The sequence below is a fragment of the Anthonomus grandis genome, chromosome 10 (genome assembly GCF_022605725.1).
Source record: "Anthonomus grandis grandis chromosome 10, icAntGran1.3, whole genome shotgun sequence".
Taxonomy (NCBI): domain Eukaryota; kingdom Metazoa; phylum Arthropoda; class Insecta; order Coleoptera; family Curculionidae; genus Anthonomus; species Anthonomus grandis.
In genome coordinates, this window is record NC_065555.1 from 17,507,749 (window position 1) to 17,527,667 (window position 19,919).

The 19,919-nt window shown below is 32.7% G+C and overlaps 1 protein-coding gene across 2 annotated transcripts; it reads right to left on the reverse strand.

Moving 5' to 3' along the window:
* Positions 1 to 1,604: 1,604 nt before the first annotated feature.
* LOC126740997 (endoplasmic reticulum lectin 1) lies at positions 1,605 to 18,848 on the reverse strand. Of its 2 annotated transcripts, none has more exons than XM_050447233.1 (7): positions 18,405 to 18,848; positions 18,059 to 18,306; positions 17,923 to 18,007; positions 17,633 to 17,862; positions 17,422 to 17,554; positions 17,171 to 17,367; positions 1,605 to 2,079 (listed from the first exon to the last, which is right to left on the reverse strand). In XM_050447233.1, exons 1-7 carry the CDS (start codon positions 18,685 to 18,687, stop codon positions 1,825 to 1,827), a joined length of 1,431 nt encoding a protein of 476 aa, XP_050303190.1. In that variant the 5' UTR covers positions 18,688 to 18,848; the 3' UTR covers positions 1,605 to 1,824. The 2 variants fall into 2 exon arrangements, with proteins under 2 accessions (XP_050303190.1, XP_050303191.1); XM_050447234.1 differs by having other exon boundaries at positions 17,636 to 17,862; positions 18,405 to 18,847.
* Positions 18,849 to 19,919: the final 1,071 nt, after the last annotated feature.

Below are 19,919 nucleotides of genomic sequence, written 5' to 3' on the forward strand. Positions count from 1 at the left end.
AATTCATTATTCCGGCTCTTGTAAATGTTGCTTCATCTGGCCAAAATATTTGATCTGTTCCCCACTCTTGCAACTTATTCAAGTACCACCTACAGAATTGAAGCCTCACCTCACCATTCACTGGCAATAAATCCTGGACTTTTTTCAAATGAAACGGATGCAAATTATTTTCCTTAAGAACTCTATGTACAGTGGAATGGTGAATTTTTAATGCAGCACCAATGCGGCGAGTTCTTCTAGATCTATCTTCTGTAACAGCTTTCATAATCGCAGGTTCTTGTCTCCAGCGTTGACCACCTTCTTTAATCCGCAAGCCTCGAAAGGAACCAGTTTCCCCACAGCGTCTGAACACTTCTGCAAATGTACTTCTATGGGGTTGCCGTCTATTAGGAAAACGAAGCGCATACTCCCTTGCTGCCTCCCGCGAGTTTTCATTTGCGACACCGTAAATAAATAAGATGTCCCGATATTCAATGTTTATGAAACTAGGCATTATTTTTTTAAGCACGTTTAAATCAAATTACTTATTTACCTACTTTAAGTCGAAGTGAAAACTTAATGACAGTTCTTGTCAAATTGTAAATATCTATGCTTTTGTTTTAAAATCAAGTAATACATGGTTTTTGAATTTTCTTCTTTTGCGGATTCATTGCCATTTACAAAAGAAGGAAAACCTGCCTTTTTTCTTAAAGAATGAATATCGCGATATGTTATTTGTTTACGGCTTCTCTAATGGAAATTTGTGGAGTCGTATTAAGGAAGATAGATCTACAAGTACTCACCGCATTGGTGCTCAAAAGATTAAGAAATATAAAATTTGAAAATTTTAAATTTTTGTGGTTTTCTTTCTTTTGCCCATGATATTGCTGTGAAAACAAATAGCTATCACAAAAGTAAGTATATCATTGAAAAGCATATTAAATGCAGTAGTTTTTGTTGAAAAAGAAACATGATTTACCAAATTTTAAAAAAACGACAACGAAGAAGATACCACTAATTTTGTACATTTCTCAAATGTTACATTTAACTTCTGATAACACCCGGTATAAAAAATTACTCAAAAACTTAAATATACTCATCTTATAGGAAATTTAATTCTCTTTCAGGTGGTATATCTAAATTTTATATGCTGGTAAGAATAACGAAGATATTCTTGTTTATATGAAAAAAGACAAAGAAATTGGATAAAATCAAAAAATGTTAAATACCAGAAGAACTAACAACTTTTAGAAAAAAGTTTATACGACTTTTTTGTTGCAAATGACCTGTATAATCACCTCTTAAAGTTTGGCGGTTTTTATAGTAGACACCCTGTATAGTTGCGGTTTTACATACCCAATGCCAAACCAAACTATGTTATCATAACTCTTAATTAGGACTTAAACCCATTTCCTAGGTATTCTCTAACCCTTTGCATACTCGAAGGTTTACAATTTAAATCTGGCAACATGGCGCAATGTTATATGGGAAAGGAACACGCCTATCAAAGTTCTAGATAGTTTAAAATATCGCCCCTAGATAGCCGAACTGTATATATACTTCCATGCATCATCTATCGCTCTCATTGACACGAGGTCTGAGGGATAAAAAAAAAAAAAAACAAATAATGGTGTAACTGGACATATTTTAATGTTATTTGACAAAAAAGAATATTTACGAAAAAGGTGAAGTGAAAATAAAGAAATTGAAATAAATAAATAAAATTACATTACACCTCAAAGTATTAGAACAGACGTGTCTTTATTATTAAAAATTGCCCGTTTAAGCTGGGCACTGTACACTTTTACTGCTACACCTTGATCATCAATAATCACATTTAACGCCTCACAACTTAATGGTAATCTTTTTTAATTCAACTCCCTCATCGTCATCGAAATCCAGCGGCACCTCAACCAGTCCGTACTCGTCTGCTTTATCGAGTATTTCGCATATTAGAGGCGACTCCACACCTAAAATATACTCGCAATATTTCGGCTCCAAAAGGTAGAGGGACACCGATGAGGAACTTTTCCGGTTTTCAACGCATTTTAGTTTCACTTCGGTTTGGCGTGGCTGGCCGGTTTTATCACAGACACTACCCTAAAAAACGTTAGGTCCAAGTTAAGAGTATTCAATATAATATATGACCGTAACTAAATTTAAATCTACTTTATGTGTGAATGTTAGACATTTAACATTTGGTTGATTCAATTTTTCTTAAGGGTCCTTACATACATACTCCACGGATTCACTTAGGTACGTATATCGTCGGTTTACTGCCAAAACAAGATATGTACATTTTTACCATTTTTGCGTTTAGTCCATTTTCGTAACCAAAATTTGTATATACATTTACTGCATAAACTAGACAAGTGTTGGACAATGGAGAGGTAATAAATGATGTAGGCTTGTTTTGGCAATTTAATGCAAAATTTTACTTATCTGGTTTTGGCAGTAAGCCGACGGTACATAGTAGACGGTCTATTATCAATACGCATCTTTATAATAGTCCTGAATAAACTTAGAAATTTTGCAGTTTGATTAGTAATTAAAATATAAAACGTAGTGCAAATTGATATCCTAGTGCCAGATAATACAATAAAATAAGAAAACTGTAAGTCTAATAATGTTTTTACTCATAAATCAGCATTAAAGACAATGTAAACAATACATTTTGCATCCGACTGCATCACAAACTTGGAATTTGTTTTTTATTATGCTACACAAAGATCGATATATTGCAAGAAGTTAAATTGCAAAATGACAATATTAAAATTGACAAAGAAGCAATAAAAACAGATTTCAATAGTTTTCAAGGGAGAATACAGGAGCAGGAGCTAAAAATCACTGAATTGGAAGGCGAAAACTCAAAACTTCTAAAAAAGGTACAACAACTTGAGGAATCTGGTAAAAAAATCAAATAGTTGTATTTGGTCTACAGAAAGGTCCTCTAAAGGAAAGTACCGTACGCTTATTTACTACAAAATTGGTTATTAAAAAAGTGGGCAAAAAGGCTAGAGAGCCTGCAGGCCGATTATTGTGAGATTTCTGCGTTTCTCAGATAAGCAAAAAAATTCTGAAAAACGCTTATAAACTTAAGGAGAGTGGTATAGTTATTTCCAATGATTTAATGCCTCAACAACAACAAGAACAAAAAGTCCTCTATAAATTCCTTAAAATAGCAAAAAATAAATTAATGGTGAATGAGGATAGTTTTGAGGTGGCTGATTTGTTGGAAGCAAATGAAGTTACCTTTACAGAGCTCTTTGTAAGCAAAAAAGCAAAATTTTAAAAATATTAGTGCTCTCGCAACTCCGGAATCTCGAACCAAGTCTGACAAACAAAAAACTACCCATCACCCTTCCCCTAAACCTTCTCCGACAGACAAGACCTGAGATAAATTCGGGAAAAATCTTAAATAGTGGAAAAGCATACCAACAAATTAATAATATTCATACTCCCAAAGCCTCCAACATTGTTACGAGAACTGTCGCTGCAAGAAAGAATCCATCTTCAAGTTCGGGAACTGGTGTTGAGGAGGGGAAAAAATAAACTATTTAAAAATTTTTCGTACGAACTTTCCTATTGTGATTTTAATGTATAGTATAATCACAGATTTAACTAGCTACGCTCCAGATAAACACTCGCATAGGCAAAAACGTCACCCGAAATGTCGCCCGACTTTTCAAGCCGGTTGACCAACAGCACGTTTTGTTGCGCTCTGTTGCCAAATGTAATAAGACCCGGGCGCTCATACCGATCACCTCGGGCGACCATAAATTTATTACGGCGTACGGCGGTAGGGGTTTTAAGGATTTAAGAGGGTTGCGGTGAGCCTCTTGTATCACAGATTTAATTTCAATCATTAATTTAATTTAATTTAATCATATCGATTAATTTAATCCAGTAATACTTCATTTAAATTGATTTTGACTATTATTTTGTAAATTGCAGTGTTACTTTTTGTTTTGTGGCTTTACTTACGGGTATAGATGAAAATATTGAATTTTTTTTAAAACAAAAATGTGCTGTTATGACCCAAAACGAAAAAAAATGCCTAGTGGCATTTGATGAAATGAGTTTGAAGAAAAACTAAACAACATTTTGGACTTTATTTTAAGTATATAGTTTAAAGATTATCTTACCTCAGTCTAATAATTTATTTTATTAACTATTAAAAAGTACTACTATCTATATAGGTATATAATGTATCAATCTATACATCTTATCAACCTATAGATTAAAAACAAAAACGAAAAAATTTTTTTTTATTTTCGAATTTATCGTTTAAAAATCTTTAATTACCTTTAATATACCATAAAACTTACATTATTATAGTTTAAATATTTCGGATATATCCTTTATTGTTTACATAAAAAAAACTTTTATGATTTATAATCTTTTTATTAATTATACAGTAAAGAAGCAAAAAAATAAAAGAACAGCTTTTTCGCTCGTTTTTATACTTTTCATTTAATTTTTTTTATATTTGTTGCAAAATATAAAACTATCGAATAAAAAAATCGCAAAAAAATTTTAGTAAAACAAACTTTTTTAAAAATTCGTCAATTATTATTGTCACAGTACCACAGATTTAAAATGTAAAATCTGTGACAGTACCTACTTAGTCAATAAAATTAACCCCGTCGCGTCGGCGTCGCATCGAGGAAAAAAAAGTGCGTCAGTGGCCGACGAAAGCGATGCTACGATGCGATGATTGAAGCGAAGACCCGGAAGCATACCTACCGACAAAAATTAAAATTTGCAACGCAGGGCCACAATCGGAGCGAAATATCCGTTTTCGGCTGAATCGCGAGCAAGCGGCTGCTTTCTCAGTGGGGACAAATGAAATACATTGGAGTGGTTATCTGGAGCGTAGCTAGTTAAATCTGTGGTATAATATACCTAGTTATTTAGTGCATAAGACTTACTTCTTATTGGACTTTTTAAACGTTTGTGGTTTTCTATTTCTCGTAAATATTATAAAATATCAAAAGTTTTAATTTATAAATGTATTTTGTGAGAAGAAGAAAGGATTGTTAGGTAGTCTTATAATGCATGAATTAAAAGTTGGTCACTTAAATGTGCGTTCTCTTTCGACGGGCTTAGAGGTTATCCTAGAATCAAGGAGGTCGAATTGACTTTTTTTTTGGAATTACAGGTGGGTAAGCTGTTTTTGTTTTTATAGGCTGTGGTTGTTTTTACAGGGTGCCTTCGGGAAACTTGCAGCTGTGTGGAATACTGGGATATTCTATTGTCATATGTAACTACCCTATATGGTCCAATAGTTTTTCTTGGCGATAGCAATATTGACCACAATGTAACAAATATTTTTCATGAGTGTTTTATATCTTACGATTTTAGACAAACTATCGACGAACCCACAAGAATCACTGCTAACACAGAAAAAATTATATACGTGATCTACACAAATAACTTTGGTTATGTAACTTCTTCTGGAACACTTTTAGCTGACCTAAAATCGGATCATATGGCTATCTACACCACGTTTGCCTACGGGCTGCAAAAGCATCCGCCCAAGGTGGTAACTTATCGCGATTTCGGGAAGTTTAATGGTTTTAATGGTAAAGGGTTTAATTAAGGTTAATGGATTTAAACTATCAAATATTGAAACTATTTGATCGGCATGCTCCCCTTAGGACCTCAAGAATTACAAGAAAGAGTTGTCTTTGGTTAACGGGTACAATAAAGGCAGTTATAAAAGATAGAGGCAAATTTCTAAAAAAATATAAAAAGGACAAAAATGTAATTGACTTTAACACATACAAACAACTGCGTAATGCAGTTGTATCGCTATTAAGGCGTGAAAAAAATGCATTTTTGGAATATTGTGAGACTAACAAAGATATAAAACAGCTTTGGAAAACTCTTAAAACTATGGATATTCAAATTAAAAATAAAAATGAAATTCCTATCAATTTAAAAAAATCTGATGATATAAATCAATATTTCGCCTTTAGTCTTTAGTAACTCTAAAAACTGTACAGAGCATGCCTTGCTTTTTAGGACTAATAAATTAAATGAAAAATGTACTTTTCACTTTCAACTTACTTCGTTTAACGAAATTGTTAAAATAGTAAGCAATTTTAAAAGTAACGCTGTTGGTTGTGATAATATAAACGCAAAAATGCTTAAATACTGTCTTCTTGCTATATATAAGCATATAACCCATATTATTAACTGTTGTTTGGAAAGTGGCTACTTTCCAGACTTGTGGAAAATCTCGTATATAACTCCTTTACCTAGATCAATAATCCCGAAGCATATTCGGATTTAAGGCCCATTAGTATACTTCCTACAATTTTCAAAATACTAGAAAGGGTAGTATACATTCAGCCTTATGAATATGCCTCCAAAAATATTCTCTACAAAAAATAAATCTTCTGCAGTCTGGCTTTCGAAAACATATAAGACATACAACGTCCGTATTATTAAATGTAATAGACGATATTTATAGGTCTCACGATGTAAACAAAGCTAGTCTTAATTCTTTTGGATTTTTTTCGACATTCTGGATCATGATTTGCTTTGTGCCAAGTTCGAATAGTATGGCCTTGATCCGAGTTGCATTAAGTTTTCTATTAATTATTTAAGTAACCGGTATCAGAGAGTCGTGATTGGGGATATGGTGTCGGATTTGGTGCGCATTACTTCTGGAGTGCCACAAGGATCCATACTTGGACCGGTATTATTTTTGGTATACACTTCAGACATTTTTGGTTGGATTATATATTGCAGTATGTATTGTTTTGCTGATGATATCCAAATGCGATATTCATTCGACCTTTCATCCATTGCCGAGGCTTTTTATAGAATAAATAAAGATATTGAACTTATATATCAATATTCAAAGAGAAATAACCCTGTGCTTAAGGCAAAAAAATGCTTAGCTTTAACTTTTGTCATCCAAAGCACCGAGAAATGATAGAGAGCATTACTAATCTAAACATAAATTCTAAAAAGCTTCCATATGTGAGAGTGCTACAAATCTTGGGCTTATGGTTGATAATAACCTAAATTTCCGCAAACATGTCTCTTTTGTTTCTAAAAGATGCTATGTCATTTTAAGACCACTATATAGCAATATTCACATAATTAACCATAAGTTAAGAAAAAAGCTCTGCGAAAGTCTTGTCTTACCCATCATTGTTTACTGCTTTAGTATATTATGCCTCTTTAGACTTACTTACTAAAAATAGATTTGTAGAAAATTAAAAATACTTGTAGATTTGTTTGCGGAATAAGAAAGTAGGATCATGTTTCTGAAGAACTGGTTGAGCTAGAAAGGCTTAAAGTTGATAAATTGCATATCTATGCCTATTCAATTTGTATATACAGACTACTTCTTTCCACATCACCCCAATATCTCTATGATAAACTTAAATATCGCTATAATGCCCACAACGTTGCCTTAAGATACAGTCATAGATTTGGTATACTTCGTTTTCGTCGCGCATTTTTTAAGAATAGTTTCTCATACATCGCTCCGTCTACCTATAACTCACTAAATGATAACTTTAAGAACATGAGCCTATTAAAGTTCAAGAAATCGATTAAATCCTTTCTTCTATCTAGTGAATAGTTACTACCTGCTATGTGTGTTGTATTTATTTTTTAATTGGTTGTTTTAGATATGTGACTCACGATTAAAAATATTATTTACCTGCTTAATAATATTTTATTTTATAAGTGTTGTTGCATAATAGATTTAATTTAATTTTAATCTTTCGCTTTTTTTTATCATGTTTCTCTATGTTAGACTTAGTTAATGGTTAAGTAGAGTAGCTATGTAAACTTCGCCTTTTTTTGTCAAACATATATGTTTACAAGAATAAAGACATTTATTATTATTATTATATACGATTAAAGATGGTGCCTCACAAGGAAGTATATTTTTTCTCTCTATTATAAGGTTATTGACTTTATCAAAGACCTTCCTAAACAAATTTACAGATAATATTCTTTGCTCATCTCGTATAGAAACGCTTGGAATTGAAAAAAGCAAAACACCGATCAATATAATAAAATATTAATCAAGATCAAACTGTATTCAACCCATTTATTATACCCATGTAATTTTTTTGCTGTCCGATCTGTTTATCTACCTATAATACTAGCCATAACATAAATGATCACTTAAAATTTCCAATAATAATACGAATTTAAATAAGCGTCTTGTAAATTATCTTGCAGAAAAATAATAGAAAAAAAATTAAGAATTCTTGCAAAAATTCTATTTAGAAAAATAATAAAATTTAAGAGTAGTTAGGATAATAAGTTTGAGTTTTATATAGCTTAAGTTCAGTTTGGTATACTGAATATGTAGTTTAGGTTAAGTGAAGATATAGGCATCATATAAATTTATTTATAGTTTGAGTGTAATATAAAATAATCTTGTTAACAGGCACATTCAGGTTTTAAGTTACTTAGATGCCTAAGGATATATTCCTAGATCCAGGTAATTTATATAATTTACTTTATATTGATGTAATGAAGCAATTTAAGAAAAGAACAATTTTAAGATTACAAAGACTACAGGAATATGGTATTAAAGGGATGATATACAGGGTGTCCCAAAAGTATGGACACACCCAAAAATCTTGGGAAATATGGGCGCTAGAAAAAATCTTTAAATACAAAAGTTTTGGGAAATCAATCGGTGCATCTGATGGTGACCTTAAACTTGACCTTGAGTCTTGAGCTTGACCTTCAAGGTTATTTGAAGGTCAACGCGATTTTTTTAAATGGGAACCCCTATTTTTGACACCGGATTCTAAAAGAGCGGAAAATTTTACGTCCTGGTATGTATTGAGGTATGAGGTTGAAGTAATCCCTAGAGGTCAAATAATGACTTCTTAAAAATCTCGCGAGTTCAGTGGTAAAAGAAAACAAATAAAGGTCATACCCTAGGTAAGTCTTAACGAGGAACCCAACGGTGACCTTGGATTTGACGTTGAACCTCATTTTCAAGGTCATTTGAAGGTCGACCTCATTTCTTCACATGGAAATCCTTATTATTTGACCTCTTGGGATTATGTACTTCAACCTCATACCTCAATACATACCCGGACGTAAAATTTTCCGCTCTTTCAGAATCCGGTGTCAAAAATAGAGGTTCTTATTTAAGAAAATCGCTTTGATCTTCAAATAACCTTGATGAAGGTCAAGTTCAAGGTCAAGTTTAAGGTCACCATCAGATGCACCGATTGATTCCCCAAAACTTTTGTATTTAAAGGTTTTTTTCTAGCGCCCATATTTCCCAAGATTTTTGGGTGTGTCCATACTTTTGGGACACCTCGTATGATTCTCTAATAGAGTCCGTCTTTCATTAAGTATTCAATATATTTATATAATAAGCAATGGAAAGAAAAAAACACAATTCCCAAATTTCAAAAATAAAGTGTGAAGGGTCCATTCTTGGACCTGTCCTCTTTTTGTTGAATATTCTGAGGGCTCTGACTGGTGTTTATATCTCTGCAGCCTGTTTATAAAAAAGGGGGCAAATATAATATGAATACCATCCAATTTCCTTAATACTCCTACAAGTTTCTGAAATGGCACTCAAGATGCGACTGTGCAAGCATTTTGCAGACAATTAGTTAAACAAGAAGCAATTTGGTTTTAGAAGTGGAAGTCAAGTACAGAAATGGCTATAAATAAACTAGTAACAATAATCACGTATGCATTTCATGATGATATAAGATATGCAGCTCTATTCTACAATCTGTCAAGGACATTTTGATTTCGTTGAGCCCGAAATGCTTATACCTGATTTAAAATTTTATGGCTTCTCTGAAGTAGCTCTGAGCCTACTGGCGTAGTATCTTACGAACGCAGAATTAGTAGAGGATAACCATAAGAGACCATCCTTGCAAAATTTTAAGTTAAGGAGTTCTAAATGAGTTGATCATTTTATTCTATGGATCAATTTTATGCACATGAGTTTTCAGATACTGATGTTTTTTAATGTTATTTGTGTTAGTCTACTTTATTATTTTAACCTTAATTATTTACACTATTACTTAACTTAATTGACTATGTTTTTTATTTATCTTCTTTAGCTAGACTCATTTTATTTTATTATATTTTAACGAATTGACGAATATAATTTTTATATGTAGTAATACCTAAATGTTATTTGACTTGTATTAGCACCAACAAACCATTTGAATTTAAATATTTAGGGTTAATAGCAAGCAGTGATCTGAGGTTGAAAAACGTACTGTTGATGAACTCAATAAAGCAATTTTACTATGTGAGTACAATCCACAATTAACTAAATATTTTTTTTTCTGTTAAATCACCATAAGCATTAGATGTGTTTAAGAGCTTAAAAGCGAATAGTCCGCTTTTCAACTAGAGTCTCATAAACATAACTTTTTGCATTTAGAGTTCCTTACTACAACGATATATTAGAATGGTCACCCGTCAAAACACCAGCATTTTACTTCTTAAACAATGTAAATAGAAGGTGGATGACATTGTTTGGCAGGTGGAATGCTGGTGTTTTGACGGGTGACCATTCTAATATATCGTTGCACTGGACTTTACTTCAGCATATGCAAAGCAGGAAAGTAAAGAGAAAATAAAAAAATGTGTGTATAAAAATGAAGAATAAAAATGCTTAACATTCTATATACTTAAACAGACTATCTATATACATACTAGAAAGACCCTGCAGCTCCTATCTACTTTATACTTTCTATAGCGGATCTTAAACTGTCAACAAAAATAAGACATCGTTCATGTAAATTATTATTAAAATAATTGTGATATATTATATTAATAGGGGATTCAAACAAAATATTAGTCCTAGCGGGATTTACATAAAATAACCTAAAATGCCTAGAGTTTGTTCTTGGTACCCGAAAATTTAATCCAGCCAAAAGGGTGGGACAGTCAATCTTGTTATGAATAAGATTATATAAGAATTTTATGGAAAGAGTTTCTCTTCTTTTTGCTAAGGGTATATTAAATTTATTTAAGTATAATTGACTATCCAAACCTCTTACCGGAAAGACACCTTCCTCTCTAAATCAGAGATACTCATAAACACTCGCGCTGAATGCGCTCAATATCATCGATCAGGTTATATTTGGGTACCAAATTAGAGATACGTATTCTAATTTCGAGCGCATGTAAGAGAAGAAAAATAGTTTTAAAGTCTTAATATTTTAAAAATGCCGAAAGTTTCGATAAATAAAAACCAACAATTTATCAGAATCAGAAACTATTTTTGCTACACGCTTGGCGAAACTTAATTTCGCATCATAAGTAATTCCCAGCGATTGCCTCATCCACTTTGGTAAACACAACAATATTTCCTCTACAGCTAAAATTAATCGGCAACAGTTTTCTAGAACATGAGAGAATAGAGTATTTATTAATATTTAAATATTATAGTCTATTGACATTGCACCAATTCCCAACTTTATTAAGATTTACCTCAAGGAATTCGCAATCATCTTCAGTATCGGCTTTCACATAAAATACCTGACACCTTGGTTGACTTACCCGGGTATACTATATTTAGAACAGATAGAACAAATAATCCTGGGGGCGGAGTTTGCGCCTATGTAAGCAATCAAATTTTAATTGATTTTTCTTCACAAACGTTACCATTTTCTTCTGAAAACATAGACACCCTAATATTAAAAATAGCAAGCAAAGATATTTCTTTTACTTTTATGTGTATCTATCGGCCCCCCGTAAATGATACCAGTTTGGAAAACAACAAAAAGCTTTTTGAAAAGATGCAAGACTTGTCAAGGACATTGTGAAAATTTAGTAATAGTTGGTGACTTTAATTTTCCTAGTTTAAAATGGCCGCTTACGTTATTTCCTGAACCATACAATTCTGAAACCTATTTTAGTGACTTAATATTAAATAGTAATCTGTCCCAACTCATCACTGAACCAACCAGATACAGACAAAACCAGGAACCATCGACCCTCGACTTATTACTAACAAACAAAGAATCTCTTGTTTGCAATATTAAAATCGAGGACTCTATTGGAAAAGCAGATCATAATATAATCAATGCAGAACTTCAATTTTCTACAAAATCCTACAATGGAAAACAGAGCACTAGTCAAAATAAATACTTGGTGACAAATTTCGAACATGTCTGTACTGATCTAGGAAAGTTGGACTGGGACCAAATGTCATAAAGAACAAATAACTATTGTTATTAGGTTTCTAAATGAAGTAGAAAATGCATTCGTAATAGAAGAACACTTTCTGGGTTTTAAAAAAATTCTAGACACTACTGGCCAAGGATTTTTTAACTTAATCCAAGCAGAAATACCTAAACTAGGATTAGATTTACGAGATTTACGTGGCCAAAGTTATGATAATGGGGCAAATATGAAAGGAAAGCACATCGGTCTCCAAAAAAGAATTTTAGATATTTACCCTAAAGCTTTTTTTGTACCCTGCGCCGCACATACATTAAATTTGGTTATCAACGATGCGGCAAAAATTAATCATGAAATTATTAATTATTTTGGCTTAATTCAGGACTTGTTTGTTTTTTTTTCAAGCTCTACTTATAGATGGGATGTTTTGAAAAATTATGTCAAAAATTTAGTTCTGAAATCTGTTAGCGAAACACGATGGGAGAGCCGAATTAATGCAATAAAACCCCTAAGGTTTAATTTAAAAGAAATATAGTCCCTCTCTTTTCTACAAAATGATAACTCAAGAGATTTAAGCACAAAACATCAAGCTGCTGCTTTACTTGGTAAAATTCAAACTTTCCATTTTATTATTTCTACTGTCATCTGGTATGAAATTCTTTCTAAAGTCAATGTTGTAAGTAAAGTCTTACAAACTTCAAATGTGGACTTAAATTCGGGTATCGACGCTTTAGAGAAGTTGCTTAGTTTTTTGAAAGACTTACGCGACGAAGAAATTTTAATAGGTTTTATAGCATTGCAGCCAACTTATCAAACAATCAACAAACATTGCGACCTAAGCATTATTATAGCATTTCCCCAAGTTCGTCTAAGAAAAGTAAAAAAACCGTTCTCGTATGAACATAATGATGAAGCAATTATCGACCATAAGGAATAATTTAAAATTATTTAATATACAATCACTAGATGACAATATTCTGCAAGCCTATGTAAATGATCTATATGCATTATACGTTAATGCGACAGATCAATCTTGTGATTTTGATGGTGTTGAATTATATAACGAAATTATAGCTTTAAAACCATTTTTGACAGAAAAATTAACACCATTACAAATTTTGAATTATATTTGCAAGAATAATCTTGTTTCATTATTTCCCAATATTGCAATTGTTATAAGATTATTTCCGACTTTGAATTTAACTGTGGCATCAGGAGAGCGTAGCTTTTCAAGGTTAAAATTAATAAAAAACTATTTGCTCAACTATGTCACAGGAAATATTGAGTGGTCTTGCAACAATCGCAATTGAACAAGACATAGGCAAAAAAATTAGCTATTGTGAATTAATACCGGATTTTGCATGGAAAAAGGCAAGAAAGGCAACATTTTAATTCAGTATTTTTTAATATTTTTTAAAACCTATATATGTCTGCATATGTTTCCTTATTTTCTTTTATGTTATAGGGACTTGTTTTTTTTTTTACTGCATTTAATATTAATAAGTGTTCCTAGAAATTTTTTTTTATTTAGTTTTGTAATATTTTATGTTAATGTATTATGACTGAATGTTGTTTTTTTGTTTATGCTATGTTAATGTGCGTTTATTAAAATAAACTATATATATGCTGTGTGCAATATACTGTTATACGAAAAAAATGTATCTTGCACGAAGGCGCCCTCACCCCTACCACCCAACAAACCACCCATTTTTTCGAATTTATTTGCATTTTTACTCAATTTCATTTTAATTTTTTGAAATTTTTTGTAATAATTTAAAAAAAAAACTGTGTAAAAAATATCTGTCATTAAATCTAACCATTGCGTGAGTTTTGCGTGATTTGATAAATGTTTTTGTTGGTTGTAAAATAACATATTTACTATAATTATATATTAAGCCAGAGAAACAAAAATTATATGCACACCAACGCCTTATAAAGAGAACGCCGCGTGCTATACCGCGTGCTTTTATACTTGTCGAAGTAACTTTACCTAAACTATAACATTTTAAACTCGCGTTTAACAGCTAACAATACACCTCCACCATTCGACAATCCAGTTCTGTCCAGATTTCGGTCACATCGGTGTACGTCGTAAATGTCCGGAGACAGTTCAGAGTTCGCGATTGTATTTTGTAAATTCGTCTCTGTAGAGCGAAAAACGAAATCACTTTTGAATTTAAACCGCGAACATTTTGATAATAAAAATCTATAGCGTCGGGATGCGAAATCGGGCGTAGCTGTTCAGATGGATCTAAGAGTAGTTTGATAAAAAGTTTTCTTTTGAACTGCACCCCACAAAAATTTAAGCATTGTTTTTGACTATATACTTGGATTAGTAAAGTAACTTTGGTTTTTGGTAGATTGCCAAGATAATATAAAGAAGAAAAAGGGAGAATTAGTAAATTATTAGCTTAATAATAATTTTGTAAAGTTGTTTTTTTTCAATAAAGGCATTTATTATTATGTATGTGCTATAGATTTTAAATTTAGACTAGATAGATAGAACATATATAGATCGTGTTTTCGTTTGTTACTTATAGGAAACCGCATAGAGGCGAAATTTTGCAACGTCACGCGTGTACGAGTGCCTGCGACAGAGCACCGCCTGAGGACGTAGTGATGTAGGGAAGACCCGGTTCTTTTTGATGACCCGTTTATCTCCAGGTCATTCATTGAAATGACCCGTTCGCCAAGATTCGTTCATTTGAATGATAAGGTCGTTCAAATTTCAATAAAATTGTAGAGTCTAAACACTATAAAAACAGGCAAGCATAACACACATCACAAGTCAACAGCTCATCGGTCATCGGTCACCTGCGACCTGTTCGTAGTTTGCCGCGATTTTGCTTCCGGCACCTCGGACTCAAATCTCGGCTATTAAGCATTTAATGATTTATTTTAATTAAAATCAGCCGTTCTGTCTCAGAACATAATTATGATGTTCTGACTTCTGAGACATAACGGCTGATTTTAATTAAAATAAATCATTAAATGCTTAATAGCCGAGGTTTGAATCATGGCGGCAAACGCTATCTGCGCCATCTACGTTCACCTTTCATGAAGAGAGACAAAGATGGAAAATAATCGGATATTTTATAAGCGCACAGTTGCGCGTCTCTTTGGTTGTCTCTGTTAGGGTCACAGAGCGTGATAAAACGGGTCGCGGGTCGTTGCAAAGATCACCGATCACCGAGACCGAATCATTCACGAACGACACATCCCTAACTCGGGATTAGTAAACCTCTGACTTTCGTGGCAGCTGCGTCGTTTGGCGCCAAATTTTCCTAAAATATTACGAAAATCCAGGCAGTTTTAAAATATTTATTCTAATGCGGGTTTTACAGACATGACAATGTGTAAAGCCCGCATAGAATTGTAATCTTAAAATGTTTAATATGCTGTGTTTTGCATAATGAAAATTAAAGCGTCTAATAAAAAAATCTAATAAAAAATAAAATATCAACTCTGATAAAAATATAATAAAAAATCAGAAATAAAACTCTAATAAACAAACTTAACAACATATCATTTTTTAAATAAAAGGCTCAAATAAACCGCCTTCTCTCGCTAAACAAAAACTTAACCTATCGTAAAAGCTATTTCGCACATCCAAAAGAGTTTCAGGTAAAATGGAATTGGCACCTTCGACAATTTAATTTTATTTCGCAACTCCTCTAAATTTGTTGGCCTACTAAATTCATGCTTGTAAATGGTCTCCTTAAGGTAACCCCACAGATAAAAGTCATTTGTGAGACAAATCTGGAGATCTATGAGGCCATTTAATATCGCCAGTCCCACTAATAAGGCGGTTAGGAAAAGTATTTGTTAAAAATTCTTTTACCCTAGCCGCGTTATGAGCAGGACAGCCATCTTGCTAAAAATAAACCGATCGCAGGTCTACATCGAGTAGGATTTGAATGGCAGGAAGAACTTGGTTTTGCAGCAACTCAAGGTACTTTTGGGCGTTTAAAGTGCCATCAATAAAAAATGGCCCTATAACATTGTCGCCCAAAATACCTGCCCAAACATTCAATTTCTGAGGATACTGGGTATGAAACTGAAAACTTCTATGCTCGTTTTCTAAGACCAATAACGAACAATGGAAGGATTGTGTTTGCCATGTAATGGAAAAGAAGATTCATCAGAAAACAAAATATTTTTTAAAAAATATTTGTTTTCATTTGCCTTTTCCATCATGGTTTCACAAAATTCCATTCTTCACCACTGGTCTTCAGGAAATATTTCCTGAGTTTTTGAATACTTGAAACGTTTGTACCCAAACTTTTTTCAGATATGAGCAACAGTTTTATTGCTCATTCCCAGTTCCTCTCCAACACTTCTAGTGGACTGTGTTGAATCAAGTTCTAGGGTACTGCAAACCATTTCTTCCCGCCGTTCTATATCCTGGACCACTTCAACAGGTGGTTCTTGACGTTTTGTGTGGCATTTTTTACAATCTTAAAGAAATAAATTTTCAAAAAATAAAAACGAAAAATTCCGCCGCCTGCAAGCCGCAACCAAGCGGTGTTGCCATTATTTTGGGTAATATGAGCTCACGATAACACGATCAGTATATGTTCATAATTTGATTAAGCTAGTACCATCAAAACAATTAATCTAATATTAAATAAATAATAGGTTAGTCAGAAGATATTAGGGTCATTTCTGGAATATCTTGAGAAAAGCATGCATCATCAGGATGTACATGGAATGTCTTACCAAAGATTTTAATAATGATTTTTGGCCTATACCACAAAGAAGGTTTGACCTTAATTTACCTTCTGGGTATCCTTCTTTATTAATCCTTCTTTTAAATAATAGAAGGATTAAAATATTGCTGTGTACTTTAGTTCAAATATTAAAAAAGAATATAAATTCTCCAGATATTCTTAGTCAATTTGATTTTTCAGTATTCAGTAGAAATACAAATATTTTCTTGTACAAAATTCAACAACTGATAGAATGTGAAATTATACTTTAACTCTTCTCGATATTTCACATGCAAAAAAAAAACGAATTCATATAAACCTACCCCAGAATAAAAATGACTGAGCTGCTTCCTCTCTTCCAATGGTTTAGGCTTTTTGTGGGGATGTTCTTTGATCCATTCCAAATGTTTTTCCTTGTCAAACATTCCCAAATTGATAGAAGTTCTATAGCCATCTTTTTCTATGTGAAACTGCTCCACTGATTTTCCATAACAGAACTCAAACTGCCACCAACCAGTACCTTAAGACAATTTTTTATAATTTTTGTATAATGCTGATATTTTAAATAAAATACCTCCGTAAAGACAATGAGTCCCTTGTAAAAACTCCTGCACAGGGCTAGGGTCTGATACTTTATTTGTGACAAATTTAGGGGATTTTTGGTCACCTGTTACAGCATCTTCTGATTTAAATTGTACAAGCTCAACCTAATTATTAAACCAGTAAGCTTAATAATTAATAATCTAACACAAGTGGATAACAAGAAAAGAAAAAAGCATACATACTACCTTAAGCCTGTCAAGCTCAGCTGCTCTCTTAAGTTTAGAACTTTCCCTTTTTAATTTGGTAAGACTGTAAGGCTCAGCATTGGCACCCTCTGTTGGCACACAGTTAATATTAAGATTGCCTGTCTCTTTTGGTTTATATTTAGGATGAGTACAGAGCAAAGGAGTAAGAATTACCACTTCATATACACAAGTTGACAGTTCTTTCAGCAGGTAAACCTCATGTTTGCCTATTTAGAATTTGAAAAGTATACTAAGTATACAATACACATTTATAATTTAGTACTTACCATCAGGGAAGCACACATACTTGACAATAGTAGATCTTGGTTTATTTTGGTTAAGATCACATGCAGTACCATTTGTCATTGTTATCTAAGGAGGTTTCTCATACTAAAACTTATTCATCCATAAGAAATTTCTTACCTCATAATATGATAGCACCATATTATCAATTCTCATAGTAGGAGCAACAAACTCGGGGTTTAAATCCAGCCTTTCCTTATTTGTTTTCCCAATAAGGTGCTCAAGATGCAGCTCAGCCCATTTCCCCAATATGAACTCTTGCAATTTAACTTTTTTACCCTCCCGATCTTCATGGTATTGTCTGATGTATTTACCATGACACACTTCATATGTCCAATAGCTTTCCAGGCGGTAAGAGCATGTTGTACCTTAAATATCAATATAGCCCTTTGATTCAATTCTAAAGATTTTACAGGATATGAATCAAAAATAATACTAATAATTTTTAAACTATATAAAGACTTACCTTGTCGAAAAATAGGAGCAATAAGCTCCAAAGGGCTTGGACCAGAGTAGGGCTTGACATCATCCTCTTCAGTCTTTTTAATTGCTGGCAAAACACATTTATACTTTTCATTCATTGAAGATGTTACATACATCACCTCCGCATCGTCCAAATCGTGGATATCTGCCAGTTTGCCTGGAAAATTGATGTCAAACAGGATGGTATCATCGAAGCCCTGTAACTCATGTTGCCTGGACTGATATGCAAGGGAGACCAAAACTATGAAAGAGACAAGTTGCCGCATTTTAGTTAGTCTTTTTCGGAATTAAATTTAATTTGAAAAGTTTGATTATTCATATATCGGTTTTTACATCATATTTTTTTTTATCAGGACTACTTATGACGAGTCAAAATAACAAAACTTGTGTGTTATTTTTTGATTTGTTTATTAAAAAATCTGTCAAAGTTTATAGGTTAATCTAATCATCTGTCAAAAGCCGATTTTGAGCGTTGAATCAAGCCATATCTTAGCGGTAAGCGCCTTACTCGGTTGCTTTACGATATTTTAAGCGTTACGTCATCATATGGTTGCGCTCGAATGACGTCATGTCTAACATCTGCCAGAGTCTAAAAGTCTAAATATTAGTAAATGTTAATAATAATAATAATAATAAATATTTTTTATTTGCAAACTCAACATAACTACATAAAAAAAGAGAAAGAAATACACATTTATTATTTTATGCAAATAAAAGGCCGACAAATTCAGAATTTTGCCAAGGCAAATTCTGGTCTTTAACATTGTGGCCAAAACTTAGAAAAACTAACTAGAAAAAAAAATGTAGAAACGCTTGTAACAGACTAAGTTTAATTATACACACCTACCCAAAAAATTTATAACATTAACATTAACATAGTACCTCTCACAAAAAAAAAAAAGAAAAACACGCACATTAGTTACCCACACTAAACACAAATTTTCAGTCTCCACCCATACTCAAACTAACAATATTGACCCTTCAATATTTTACGCAGACAGCTGCTGACTCATCAGACGCACCATCATTCCCCTGCGAAAAGTCTGAACAGACACCAAACCCAACTCAAAATTTATGCCCAAAGCGTTCATCTGATATGCAAAATTATAGGAAAAGGACCTTTTAAATAATTCAGTCTTATGTCTTGGAATATGAATTGTGTTTCTTCTTAAGCCCAAATGGTGAACATCACTTCTAAAAGTAATCTTAAAGTATAGGTAAGGTGGACTGAAGAATTTTATAAAAAAAAGTAAGTGAATGAGCAACCCTACGATTTTGCATATTTAACCACCCCAGCTCGGAAAGTCTATGGGAAACGCGATTATGTCTGCGTATACCAAAAATTAGGCGAATACATGAGTTCTGAAGCTTTTGCAATCGGCACCTGTCATTATAGTCTAGGCACCAACCGTAAACAACATCGCAATATTTGCATTGTGATAACACTAAAGAGTCACACAACATTTTTTTTAATATCTTCACTTAGATAATGCCTATG

What these genes read in the sequence shown, in the direction of transcription:
- LOC126740997 (XM_050447233.1), bottom strand. Translation starts at nt 18,687, where the DNA reads ATGCGGCAACTTGTCTCTTTCATAGTTTTGGTCTCCCTTGCATATCAG. An exon ending in GTATGTGTGCTTCCCTGATG is followed by an intron (nt 17,863 to 17,922) that starts GTAAGTACTAAA and finishes AATTCTAAATAG; the next exon opens with GCAAACATGAGGTTTACCTG. An exon ending in TCAGTCATTTTTATTCTGGG is followed by an intron (nt 2,080 to 17,170) that starts GTAGGTTTATAT and finishes AACGTTTTTTAG; the next exon opens with GGTAGTGTCTGTGATAAAAC.